Genomic DNA, 14,513 nt, shown 5'->3' on the forward strand with positions numbered 1-14,513 from the left:
GCTCTCCCTCCGTATAAAAGCCAGACTGCAAATGTCAAGTCTTTCATAAAGATCAGCCCTGATAGGATTCATATGTGTCCTGTCCACACAGAGGTCTGAGTGTTCTCATACAAAAAGGCCTTGTATGCTTTCTTTGTCACAGGTGGGGCCAACCTAATTAAGATGAGAGAGAGAACAAGATTCTTGGCTCTCAGTTACCCTGGCCGATACAGTCCACTTCTGTTGGCTCACCGAGAGGAGGACTGTTCCTTCTCTCGCTTTCTTTAAGTCCCCCTTTCCCTCATCATTGCTCTCTCTCTCTCTCTCTCTCTCTCCCCATCTCTGTCTGTTCGTCTCAGGGCTGGGAGTATGAGTCTTAGCAGCCCCAGAAATAGCACAGTCTCCTCTTTTCCGTAGGTACCCAGGGACTGCCGGCCCACTGTACCCTCTCAGCAGGAAGGGTGTGTGTGTGTGTGTGTGTGTGTGTGTGGTGGCTAGTATCCACATGCTTCCCAGACAAAATAGTTTGGAAGAGTTAGTGCATATATAATGCCAACTTTTTGTGATGTTTCTGTTCACTTCAGTTGTTCAGGCATACAACAATTTTTTGGGAGGCAAGCCGAAGTCTACGCCCCTTCGTCAGTGATTGGTCAATAGTAGGGATTCTTCAATAAAGTCTGTTGTCATTCAACGAGAGATGACTCATTTTCATACAAAAAATTAAATAAGAGACAAATACTGCACCAAACATCTTAGTTAGATGTAAAATTGCGAGAATAAGATCTCCTCAGCAAAAACTTCAAAATGAATAACAGATTTCTTGAGTTATCTTAGATTAATTTGGACTATTTTGAAGAAGTGTATACTGGCTACGGCGTCTCAAAATGGACAAAAAATACTATTTTCTCATTTTTCAAGCAAGGGTCTTATAAGGGAGTACAAGCACACTTGTTCGGTTCGCCTAGCCGACCTCGGCGCCAGCCGAACTGAAGAATGCTGACGCCTTAACAGACACATCTCCTGGGCCTGTGCCAGCCAAGCAGGGAGGGACCCAATGGGGGTATCAGAGAGCTCGCCAGGGGTAGCCACCCACCCCCCAAACCCCTCTCCTCGGCTGGCCCCATGTGTCTGAGGCATCTGGTAGGGCCTTCCATCATCTCTCCTCACTTCCCCATTAGGAGCCAGCATGCTGGCACGCCACTGTCCAGTCCAGGAGATGATGCAGATAGGGCTTGGAATCTATCAGAGACAGCCAGTGAATGTGAACAAAGGGGCTTATGTGAATGTAATTACATGTTGTGGTCCACATGGCGTAATCCTCAGTTAAAAGAAGCAAAAACGTCCGCAATGGTAACCATTCCATTGACGCCAACCCTCATGGCAACCCGATCACCTGCACAGCTTGGATGCACATACAGACAGACACCACTCTGTACTGGTTAGAGGAGGTGTGTCAGTGCTTTTGCAGCAGGCTAATGCAGTTTGGCAGCATGCTAACAGGGTGATTGGCTGACCGGCAGTGCATAACCTATTGTGAAGGAGGGTGCTACATTTTACAGCATGTCGTCAAACCAGTCGCACAGTCAGGTTGTGTTAAGACACAGACATGGTTTGTTTAGTTTCAATCCATTAGCATGATCTGTCTCAGTAAACAGAGATACAGTAAAGACAAAGGAGCGTAGCCGAGCTCAAAACGCATGTGGGCAACCATACACACACGTCAGAGTCATACAGTGTATTTGGAAAGTATTCAGACCCATTGAGTTTTTCACATTTTTGTTACATTACAGCCTTATTCTAAAATTGATTAAATCGTTTTTTCCCCCCTCATCAAACATAATGCACCATAACGACAAAGCAAAAACAGGTTTTTAGAATTTTTGCAAATATATACATATATATAAACGAAAACTGAAATATCACATTTACATAAAAGTCTTCAGAGCCTTTACTCAGTACTTCATGAAGCATCTTTGGCAGCGATTACAGCCTCAAGTCTTCTTGGGTATGACGCTACAAGCTTGGCACACCTGTATTTGGGGAGCTTTCCCCTCATTCTTCTCTGCAGATCCTCTCAAGCTTTGTCAGGTTGGATGGGGAGCGTCGCTGCACAGCTATTTTCAGGTCTCTCCAGGGATGTTCGATCAGGTTAAAATCCGGGCCCTCCTGGCAGGGCCACTCAAGGACATTCAGAGACTTGTCCCGAAGTCACTCCTGCATTGTCTTGGCTATGTGCTTAGGGTCATTGTCCTGATGGAAGGTGAATCTTCACCCCAGACTGAGGTCCTGAGCGCTCTGGAGCAGGTTTTCATCAAGGATCTCGCTGTACTTCACTCCTATCGTCTTTGCCTCAAACCGGACTAGTCTCCCAGTCCCTGCCGCTGAAAGACATCCCCACAGCATGATGCTGCCACCACCATGCTTCACCGTAGGGATGGTGCCAGATTTCCTCCAGACGTGACGCTTGGCATTCAGGCCAAATAGTTCAATCTTCGTTTCATCAGACCACAGAACCTTGTCATTTTCCTTTTATTGAGGAGTGGCTTCCGTCTGGCCACTCTACCATAAAAGCTTGATTGGTGGAGTGCTGCAGAGATGGTTGTCCTTCTGGAAGGTTCTCCATCTCCACAGAGGAACTCTAGAGCTCTGTCAAGGCCCTTCTCCCCCAATTGTTCAGTTTGGCTGGGTGGCCAGCTCTAGGAAGAGTCTTGGTGGTTCCAAACTTCTTCCATTTAAAAAGTATGGAGGCTACTGTGTTCTTGGGGACCTTCAATGCTGCAGACATTTTTTGGTACCCTTCCCCAGATCTGTGCCTCAACACAATCCTGTCTTGGAGCTCTACGGACAATTCCTTGGACCTCGTGGCTTGGTTTTTGCTCTGACATGCAATGTCAACTCTGGAACCATATATTGACAGGTGTGTGCCTTTCCAAATCATGTCCAATCAATTGAATTTACAGCAGGTGGACTCCAATCAAGTTGTAGAAACATCTCAAGGATGATCAATGGAAACAGGATGCACCTGAGCTCAATTGAGTCTCATAGCAAAGGGCCTGAATATTTTTCTAAATAAGGTGTTTTTTATTTGTAATAAATTGGCAAAACAAATATAAAAACCCATTTTCGCTTTGTCATTATGGGGTATTGTGTATAGATTGCTCAGGAAAACAAAATATTTAATACATTTTAAAATAAGGCTGTAACGTAATAAAATGTGGAAAAAGTCAAGGGGTCTGAATACTTTCCAAGGTACTGTATATGAAGACTAGACTGCATGTGAAAAGATAAGGAATGTGGAGAGAAGGTATGGATCATGGATGATCAGGGATAGAGAGGAGAGGAGGAGGGTGTTTTGTGTGGGACTCATAAGATGCCCGAACCCTAGGTTTCTCCTGAGACCTTTTCACCGTTGGTGCAAGTTTACAGAGTGGCCAGAGCCCACCACCACCAAACTGTCACTTGCAGAGCTAGGGGGGCCTACCCAGCCTAGATATGAAAGAGAGCGGTCTACAGTGGAAACTTGGCAGCCAGTTAACACCAGTATTGTCTATTAAAGCCTTCTCTGCTGGCTCCAGTATTGGAGACGGAAACACCTTCGACTGAGGGATAACATACCCAACTGATTAAAATGTCCATTGGATGTGCTTGGGGGGGAAACGGCTGACTCAGATATTCCCATGGACAGACTGTCAAAGCTGGCTCATCTTAAACATGTCCACCCACCACTACGCTGTGACAGTTAAACTAAAAAGAACAACACGAAATCAGATGTCTAAGAAAAGTTGTCATAGTAACTGCCGCTTTCTGTAGATGTTCAAGTCAAGGCAAACAGAGATTACTCAATTAGTAAGTTTGAACTAGTCTGTCGACCCCATTAATACACTAAGTGTATTTATGGTATTTCAGTGTCACCATTGAATTGGATAGGTTTTATGAAAACAAACAATCACTCTTCTACATGCACACACACACACACACAAAGTTGACAGAAGCTGTACCAATATGGATTGCCATTTGGATCTCTTGCAAAGCAGGAATCAGTTTTACAACCCAAAAATTTAAATAATTTTGGGATGAAATCGTAACTGTGCTAAATCCTTCTTCCATTAATATTTATGTCCACCTAAAACTAAAATCCTCCTACTTCCTGCCCCCTCTGCTCCTCTTTGTCCTTGATTCTTTCCTACATGGCTCAGGGTGAGAGCAGGAGAATTATATATATCTCTTCATGTGCACTGATTGGAACATACTTGACAAGTGAAAACAGTAATGGTGGAAGCTCATCGTGAGGCTGGCTTTCACCTGGTGAGTTGTCAGTGCTGAAGAAGGACAGGGAGCGAGGTGAGGTCAGATTTTGATGCGGTAAAGAATGAGCCGGAGAGAGAAATTACAGGAGAACTCTTTAGTTTACACAACAGCCTCAGCCTGGTCTGAGCCAGTACCATGCCAACCCCTGACTCAACATTTGGCCCAGTTCAGAATCCGAATCAGCAAGAATTAGATATGCATTACAATTAGATATAGGCTAAAATGTAAAGGGAATGTGTAGGATATCCCAATGCAGTCAGGGAAACATGCATCAATAGTCTATACGAGCTGGGTGGATACAACTCCCAGAGTGTCATGGTGAGTTCATGCATGGGCTATGCAGCATAATATCAACATATATTTTTTACACAAGGGGCCCATTCCCTTAAAAAGTAGGCCTGCAATCCAAAATCTAGTTTTGTGGAGAAAAGTTGTTCATTGATAATTATCACACAGCTAGGATGAATGAGGAGTGATGCCGGTTTACTACTGAATTATAAAACTGTAATACATGATCAGTTCACCAAACAATTGTCTTGAGAGACAATGATACATCAAAATGGTTTAGGGTTTGAGGACTGCATTGAGCTTACATCTTGTTATGATTTGCTCTTGTAGGCACAACTGGCAGCAAATGGACAATGTGCTTCTTTGTTGATTAGTTCAATATATAATAGTGAGTTTGACCGTTTTGAGCTTGTAGCTTACTGACATGAATGCCTTGCCAGTCTTCAACAGCCTAAAACAATGTGTGCCATTGCCATAACGACATGATAAGAGGGCAGAGCACTTGTAAACTGTCACCAAGTCACAACAGTGACAAGTACAGTGTCTCATACATGTGATACAGTGCATCGCATACAGTCATGTAAGCTTGATAAGTATGATGCATTGCTCCCCCGAAAGTGTAGTTTACCTTGATGAGGCATTGTTATGGTATCGTTGACATTAGTGGAGCCCACGTTATAAATTATGACTGCAGAAGCGTTGTGGAGTGCAGCGACGTTGCGAATTTTATCTCTGAATGTACAATTGCCTGCAGCTATCAACGCCATCCAAGCACTGTTTTGATAAGGCAGGGGATACTTAACGTTCGGGTCGCAAGCTTGTCTCTCTTGCAAAAGCAAAGGCATCAACACTTGCCCTCTTGCTTCTTTCTTGGGGGAGTGCTCGCCATATCTTCCACACTCAGTCTTCTCTGTTTTGATTTCTGAAGTCACGGGATCCACATAAGTAATGTTGACAAACGCGGTGTACCATTCTTCTTTCTCCGCCACCGTAAAGTCCAGGCACAGCAAATGCACGAAGCAAAAGGATAGCAGCCATGTTGAGAGAGCTAGACTGCGGCAGGCTTGGATGAGGGACATTGCCATGTTCAGTCCGAGGATATAGCGAGTGTTTCCCTCTCCACCAAGCCTAAAAGCTGCCTCTCGCTGGTAGCCTCCCCCCCCCTTTCCAAGCTCGACGACTACGATTTCAGACTACCCTGAAGTTGAAATACTTGAAAAGTGATGCAGCAAACCAACTGGTTGTTGACAGAAATGTTTTTAAACAGTTGGTTGTAGTCGTGCTTCTCCACCCTGCCTACTGCTACCTAAGCGACTGGCCTGCAATGTTGTTGTCAGTCAGCTGTGCGCGCTGGACAAGCTTTCTTAACATGTGACCTGGGCGGGGATCACGAAGATAGTCGAACCTGTCCCCCATAGTAAAGGCTAGTGTTCGGCTATACAGGGATCGGTAATAGGCGACCGCGAATTATTTATTTTCGCCCACCAAAGTTGTTAGTAAAAAAAAACAAATATATATATATATATACTACCGGTCAAACGTTTTAGAGGGTCAAGGGTTTTTCTTTATTTTGACTATTTTCTACATTGCATAATAATAGGGAAGACATCAAAACTATGAAATAACACATATGGAATCATGTAGTAACCAGAAAAGTGTTAATCAAATCATAATATATTTTATATTTGAGATTCTTCAAATAGCCACCCTTTGCCTTGATGACAGCTTTGCACACGCTTGGCATTCTCTCAACCAGCTTCACCCGGAATGCTTTTCCAACAGTCTTGAAGGAGTTCCCACATATGCTGAGCACTTGCTGGATGCTATTCCTTCACTCTGCTGTCCGACTCATCCCAAACCATCTCAATTTGGTTGATGTCAGGAGATTGTGGAGGCCAGGTTATCTGATGCAGCACTCCATCACTCTCCTTCTTGGTAAAATAGCCCTTCACAGCCTGGAGGTGTGTTGGGTTATTGTCCTGTTGAAAAACAAATTGTAGTCCCACTAACCCCAAACCAGATGAGATGGCATATCTACAGAATGCTGTGGTGGCCATACTGGTTGCTGTGGTGGCCATACTGGCGGTTGGAACCAAAAATCTCCAATTTGGACTCCAGACCAAAGGACAAATTTCCACTGGTCTAATGTCCATTGCTCGTGTTTCTTGGCCCAAGCAAGTCTCTTCTTCTTATTAGTGTCCTTTAGTAGTTTCTTTGCAGCAATTCAACCATGAAGGCCTGATTCACACAGTCTCCTCTGAACAGTTGATGCTGAGATGTGTCGGTTACTTGAACTCTGTGAAGCATTTATTTGGGCTTCAATTTCTGAGGCTGGTAACTCTAATGAACTGATCCTCTGCAGCAGAGGTGACTCTGGGTCTTCCATTCTTGTGGTGTTCCTCGTGAGAGCCAGTTTCATCATAGCGCTTGATGGTTTTTGGGATTGCACTTGAAGAAACTTTCAAAGTTCTTGACATTTTCTGGATTGACTGATTTTTATGTCTTAAAGTAATGATGGACTGTCATTTCTCTTTGCTTATTTGAGCTGTTCTTGCTATAATATGGACTTGGTTTTTTACCAAATAGGGCTATCTTCAGTATATACACCCCCCCCCCCCCCCCCCCCCCCCCCCACACACACACACACACACATACACCTTGTCACAACACAACTGATTGGCTCAAATGCATTAGGAAGGAAAGAAATTCCACAAATGAACTTTTAAGAAGGCACACCTGTTAATTGAAATGCATTCCAGGTGACTACCTCATGAAGCTGGTTGAGAGAATGCCAAGAGTGTGCAAAGCTGTCATAAAGGCAAAGGGTGGCTATTTGAAGAATCTCACATATAAAATATATTTTGATTTGTTTTACACTTTTATGGTTACTACATGATTCATGGCGTGTTATTTCATAGTTTTGATGTCTTCACCATTATTCTACAATGTAGAAAATAGTCAAAATAAAGAAAAAACCCTTGAATGAGTAGGTGTTTGAAAACTTTTGACCGGTGTATATATATATATGTAATCACAATATTTACCCAGCAGAGGGCAATGTTGTTTACCCACACACACACACACACACACAATTTACATTGGGGGTTTTGAATTACAGGTTAATATTGTCAAGACACATTGCAGAAAAATAACATGCTCATAGCCGTGGGTCTGTGACCTGTAATCAAGTAAACATTGCCCTCTGCTGGGTAAATATTGTGATTACATCTTGCAAGCAGTTCTTCACGTTGGCCTCAAGAGAGCACTGTATCCTACGACATGTCCGTCATCATGCCAGCCTTTAAAAGAGAGAATACAGGATGAGTGCGTCATAGGCCCTACATACGTCCCAATTAATCACATTCTTTCCAATGAAAGGAAGTCTAGATAAATACAGTCTAATAATAGTTTTACATGAACTCAAATCAAATGTTATCTGTCACACGCTTTGTAAACAACAGGTGTAGACTAACAGTGAACTGCTTACTTACTTCACTTAGCAACAATGCAGAAAGAAAGAAAATAGAGGAATAATAGAAAGTAAAACACATAATAATAAAACAAATAATAAATACACAATGAGTAATGATATACCCAGGGTACTAGTATCAAGTCAATGTGCAGGGGTACGAGGTAATTGAGGTAGATATGTACATATAACTAGGAATAAAGTGACATATAATAAACAGTAGTATATACTACATGTACATACAGTGTGTGTATGTTTGTGTGATAACCAGCTATAATTAGACCCAGGAACATGTACAATACATGACGAGGGCTAATAGATATCACACACACACACAAACTGTGAATAAGAAACCCTGCTATATGTATTTTAGTGTAAACAGCAACCCCATGAACAGAGACAGTATATTATTATATGCATTGAACTGTATTCTGGAAGGTTCAATAAGTATTTCTAAGTGTCAAGCTTATCATGTTAGGGCATCTGACCAGCCGGTTGGACTAAAGCAGTGTTGGGGGGGGGCTCTGGGTAAATCTACATATCCACACTAGCATACCACCTGAATGCCTGTCTAATATGGCTTCATGCTAAGAGATATGTTAGTGTGGATATTGGAACCGAGCCATACAGTCTCAGGCTTGTTGCATTGCCACTATTGATGTGTAATTATTCTGGACACCCAGAATACTAAACGTTTAATTAACCATGGAGAAATGTAGCCATAAAACAACATGTGCTTCTGTGTAAAATCGGATTGACCACATATTTCGTGGACACGTTTCTGGACGAGGCTGGATACCAGGAGGATCTGAGAATGACAGACTGTTGTTTAGTACAGTAGCCTACACACACACACACAGCATTGTGTTCATATAGACAGATGGAGATAGATACAGTAAACCTACATGAGGTCAGATGAGATGGTATATTTCCTCTAGAGAGTATTTTTTTACAGTAATAATGTGACAGGTTGTTGCATTTCCACAGCACAGCCTTGGGAAGGGAGAGTTCGCTGGAAATAACTAGGTCATGTCTCCATCTAATCACTTTCCGTACCGTTTTGAAGTAGGAAACCAAAGGTATTTTATGCCATTGCCACCACATATGAAATGACAAAATCGATTCCATTTGATCTGGATTTGCCAAGACGTAAAACTATTGACGTAATACTTTTGGATTCAATTCAATCAAACCCACAGTGCAGTATTTCCACAAGACCGTATGAATTTGGCCCTCAGTCAGTGGTCAGGTGCCTTGTTAATAGTAAGCAAATTGTGAAATATATATCTCTTACAGTAGCTGACAGCTAGCTGACATTCGTTATGTTGGTATTAGAGACACGGGGGAAGTTTAAGGAAATGACTCAGAACACAGAATGACACAGAACACATCAACAACAGTTCAGTTTCTGTTTGAGCCATTCCATGATACTTTGTGGTGGTGTACAGCACCTACACAAAATACCCCATAATGTCAAAGTGGAATTATATTTACAAATCAATTAAAAATGAAAAGCTGAAATGTCTTGAGTCAATAAGTATTCAACCCCTTTGTTAAGGCCTAAATAAGTTCAGGAGTAAGAATGTGCTGAAGTCACAGAATACAGTAGGTTGCATGGACTCACTATGTGCAATAATAGTGTTTAATACTGCAGTGGGCTAAATCAGGGTCACAGTGATTATTGGTAGTCTTAAACAAATCTACATTGAAACAAAGTATATACCTCACACACATGGGTATGGGCTTAAAAAAAAGTCACCTATACCAGGTCAGATATAGAGTTGATGTACTACATTTTGATTTTGCATCCCAATATTACACTTTATATACATCACAGAAGACTGAAATATAACAAAACTGTTTGACATAGAAACCCTGTCATTTGTCTGTTTAAAAAAAAACGTTATTAATAAAACTATGAATAATATTAATAACATTCCACCCATGAGGCCAAATAGGGTGCTTGGTCATTGACTGCAGGAAAGGGCTACAATGATTTTTGAATGACTACCTCATCTCTGTACCCCACACATACAATTATCTGTAAGGTCCCTTAGTCGAACAGTGAATTTCAAACAGCGCATGCACACTGACACGGTCGCCAGTTGTACGGTGTTTCCTCCGGCACATTGGTCATGCTGGCTTCCGGGTTAAGCGAGCAGTGTGTCAAGAAGCAGTGCGGCTTGGCAGGGTCACGTTTCGGAGGATGCATGGCTCTCCACATTAGCCTCTCCCGAGTCCGTACGGGAGTTGCAGCGATGGGACAAGACTAACTACCAATTGGGTATCATGAAAAAGGGGTAAAAACTTTATAAATAAAGCTAAGCACAGAATAAATCCTAGAGGAAAGCCTGGTTCAGTAGTCTGCTTTCCAACAGACACTGGGAGACAAATTCACCTTTTGTCACGTGTGCTCTCTCTCCGGCCTCTAGGTCACCAGGCTGCTCGTTATGGCGCACACTTACCACCGTCATTACGCGCACCTGTGCATCGTCAAGACTCATCTGGACCCCATCACTTCCCTATATATGTCACTCCCTTTGGTTCCTTCCCCAGGCGTCATTGTTAATGTTTCTTGTTTTGTATTATGTTCCCTTTATTTTCTTAACACTCACTCCCTGAACTTGCTTCTGGACTCTCAGCGCACATTGTTACACCTTTCAGCAGGACAATAACCTAAAACACAAGGCCAAATATATGCTAGAGTTGCTTACCAAGACAAGATTGAATGTTCCTGAGTTTTGACTTAAATCTGCTTGACAGAGCTTGAAGAAATGTTAATTTAAAAAAAATATTGTACAATCCAGGGGTGCAAAGCTCTGACTTACCAAGAAATACTCCCAGCTGTAATCACTGTCAAAGGGTATTCTAACATGTATTAACTCAGGGGTGTGAATACTTACACTACTGTTCAAAAGGTTGGGGTCACTTAGAAATGTCCTTGTTTTTGAAAGAAAAGCACTTTTTTTGTCCATTAAAATAACATCAAATTGATCAGAAATACAGTGTAGACATTGTTAATGTTGTAAATGACTATTGTAGCTGGAAACGGCAGAGTTTTAATGGAATATCTACATAGGCGTACAGAGGCCCATTATCAGCAACCATCACTCCGGTGTTCCAATGGCACGTTGTGTTAACTAATCCAAGTTTATCATTTTAAAAGGCTAATTGATCATTAGAAAACCCGTTTGCAATTATGTTAGCACAGCTGAAAACTGTTGTTCTGGTTAAAGAAGCTATAAAACTGGCCTTCTTTAGACTAGTTGAGTATCTGGAGCATCAGCATTTGTGGGTTTGATTACAGGCTCAAAATGGCCAGAAACAAATAACTTTCTTCTGAAACTTGTCAGTCTTTTCTTGTTCTGAGAAATGAAGGCTATTCCATGCGAGAAATTGCCAAGAAACTGAAGATCTCGTACAACGCTGTGTACTACTCCCTTCACAGAACAGTGCAAACTGGCTCTAACTAGAATAGAAAGAGGAGTGGGAGGCCCCGGTGCACAACTGAGCAAGAGAACAGGTACATTAGAGTGTCTAGTTTGAGAAACAGACGCCTCACAAGTCCTCAACTGGCAGCTTCATGAAATAGTACCCGCAAAACACCAGTCTCAACGTCAACAGTGAAGAGGTGACTCCGGGATGCTGGCCTTCTAGGCAGAGTTCCTCTGTCCAGTGTCTTGTGTTATTTTGCCCATCTTAATCTTTTCTTTTTATTGGCCAGTCTGAGATAGAGCTTTTTCTTTGCAACTCTGCCTAGAAAGCCAGGAATTTTAATTAGGAATTTTCTATTACGGTATCTTTACTTTTACAGAATTATGACAATTGGATACCTTTTCCACCACTGGTTAGAAGTAATAATACAGACAATAACAATAACACATAATCTTCAAACAGGCCGACTGTTCTCCTCTTTCTTCAAGGCTTCACTATTCGACCCGTTTGATCTGCATGTGGTCTTCTCCATTTCTCAAAAGCCCCCTTCATTCCTTGAATGTGGAACGAATCTGTCGATAACCAATAATAAACTGCCCTTTTTGATTTAGGTTCCCTACACCCAGTGGTGGAAAAGGTAGCAGTTGTCAGACTTAAGTAAAAGTATAGATACCTTAATAGAAAGTTCCTCAATTAAAAGTGAAAGTCACCCAGTAAAATACTACTTGAGTAAAAGTCTAAAAGTATTTGGTTCTGAATATACTTAAGTATCAAAAGTAAATGTAATTGCTAAAATGTACTTAAACATCAAAAGTCGAAGCGTAAGTATAAATCATTTCAAATTCATTATATTACACAAAACAGGTGGCACCATTTTCTTGTTTTGAAAATGGACGGATAGCCAGAGGCGGATGACCCCGTATTCTCTTGATAAGTGCGTGAATTGGACAATTTTCCTGTTCTGCTAAGCATTCAAAATGTAACGAGTACTTTTGGAAGTCAGGGAAAATTAATGGAGAAAAAAGTACATTATTTTCTTTAGGAATGTAGTGAAGTAAAAGTGAAAGTTGTCAAAAATATAAATAGTAAAGTAAAGTTCAGATACCCCAAAAACCTACTTAAGTAGTACTTTAAAGAAATTGTACTTAAGTACTTTACACCACTGCCTACACCCTAGAAATAGCCTAAATATGACATACACTAACTATGCTATTCTGGGGTGCCCAGGTAGCCTAGCAGTTAAGAGTGTGGGGCCAGTAACTGAATTGTCTCTGGTTTGAATCCCGAGTTGGCAAGATGGAAAAATCTGGTCTTCTGCCCTTGAGCAAGGCAGTTAAACAACAACTGCACCGATGACATTGAATAAGGCAGCCCCTTGCACCTCTCTGATTCAGAGAGGTTGGGTAAAATGCGGAAGACACATTTCGGTTGAATGCATTCAGTTGTGCAGCTGACTAGGTTTCCTCCTTTCCTTATTCAGGTATATACTGGGGAAATGCTTACTTGTAGGTGTTTTCTCCTTCAAGGAGTGTTTACCGTAGCACCACTGTCTTGATTTCGGGGGTTTGGCAGCTCACAATATAACAGGTGCAGGAAAAGTAAGATTTCCTTAGAATGGGAACCCTTGTTTCAGTTCTGCATCCATTTTTTTAAGGGAAGGACTGCTTCTAAAATGGGGATGTGAGGATGTGTCAGATGCGAAGCTATGGAACAGATCGTTCTGTTTTGGTTCTGTGATGGTAAGAGAAGGCAGGGAGGAAGGCCCTACTGCAAGCGGAAAGCAGCTCTCCACGATCAACTCAACAATGAAGGGTTTAACTCGACTGGGACTGAGAAAAAAGCTTGAAAGCCTCAATCCCTGATGTCTGCCTGACAGTAAAAAACATTGAAGAAATCCCCATCTCTGTCAGGACAGCTTGTCTCAGTAGGAGATGGAAGTCTAAGCCATTTAAACTGACAACTATTTCAGTAATGGGATTAAAAAATCTAACTAACTGGTTGGATTAGTTTAGAAAAATGTGTTATATATTTTTGTGTAGCATAACATTTAATCAACTCTACACATAAACCTAATCCAATTATGAATTAATTTGCCCCTCTGCCCACTAAATGGCAGAAAGGTAGGCCTCACTTCAATCCTGCCCTACATTTAAGGTGCTTTTGAGTGACATCAGAAGAAAAGTTGAGGCTAGAAACACAAAAGGTTTTGTAGATGAAACAGGGTGAAACTAAGGGGGACTTTTTGATCTAGTGGAAGAGTATAAAAGGTATCTTTAGGAAAGAAAAGAGAACAGAGTCAACTTCAGTTGGAAATGAGATCTCGTGAACTCAATTACACGTATTTAGGGGGTCCCTTTGAGTCGGCATTATTTGTTAGTCCTAAATGTCAAGTTTCCATCCCCCACATCTGTGGACGAAACTGTTCCTCCAGACTATGTACACAAACACTGACTGAGCAGAGCCCCTAACACAGCCCCACTGTGGTTACTGGTGAATAGGTGGAGGGTAAAAAAATAGTGCACTATGCACATCTGCTTGTCCCTATCTTCAGCCTCAGTCTAAACCGACAAAAACAGAAAATGTAGCGACATCGGTCTCGTCTCTGCAGCTCCGAAACCCTTTTACTTAATGTGGTCTGTCGAGGGGAAGTCGAAGCAACCTCAGACAAGGTCTCCCACGCGTCGATAGAAGCTGTGAAACCTTGAAGTGTAGTCAGTTTCGCAAAGCTAAACCCACACATATATATATATTGTGTTGTGGAATGTGGAATATAAACCATTTCTATCTCCATCAACTCCCACATATTTACCCAACATGTTGACACAAACATTTGTTGACTCATGTCTGACAGATTTGTGGGTGTGTGGTGTTGAAGGAACTGATGTTTGAAACTGGATAGGATTCTCGTGTACCTTTTCAGCCCTCTGACTAACTGGGAATTTACAAATTCAACGTTTTCATTCTCAAACACCCCCTTCTCAAGTTATTAAGAAATCCCAAATGTGTGCAGCGTGTCATTGTAAAACCCCTATAG

The 14,513-nt window shown here is 41.9% G+C and overlaps 1 protein-coding gene across 1 annotated transcript in view; it reads right to left on the reverse strand.

Annotated features, from left to right (window-relative positions):
* LOC115202253 (RING finger protein 150) overlaps positions 1-5,660 on the reverse strand; it is a 28,008-nt gene extending 22,348 nt beyond the window's left edge. Inside the window, exon 1 of the mRNA XM_029766268.1 lies at positions 5,204-5,660. Within this exon, the coding sequence (XP_029622128.1) occupies positions 5,204-5,660 (457 nt within the window). The remainder of the gene's footprint in view (positions 1-5,203) is intronic.
* Positions 5,661-14,513: the final 8,853 nt, after the last annotated feature.

The sequence above is a fragment of the Salmo trutta genome, chromosome 11 (assembly GCF_901001165.1).
Source record: "Salmo trutta chromosome 11, fSalTru1.1, whole genome shotgun sequence".
NCBI lineage: Eukaryota > Metazoa > Chordata > Actinopteri > Salmoniformes > Salmonidae > Salmo > Salmo trutta.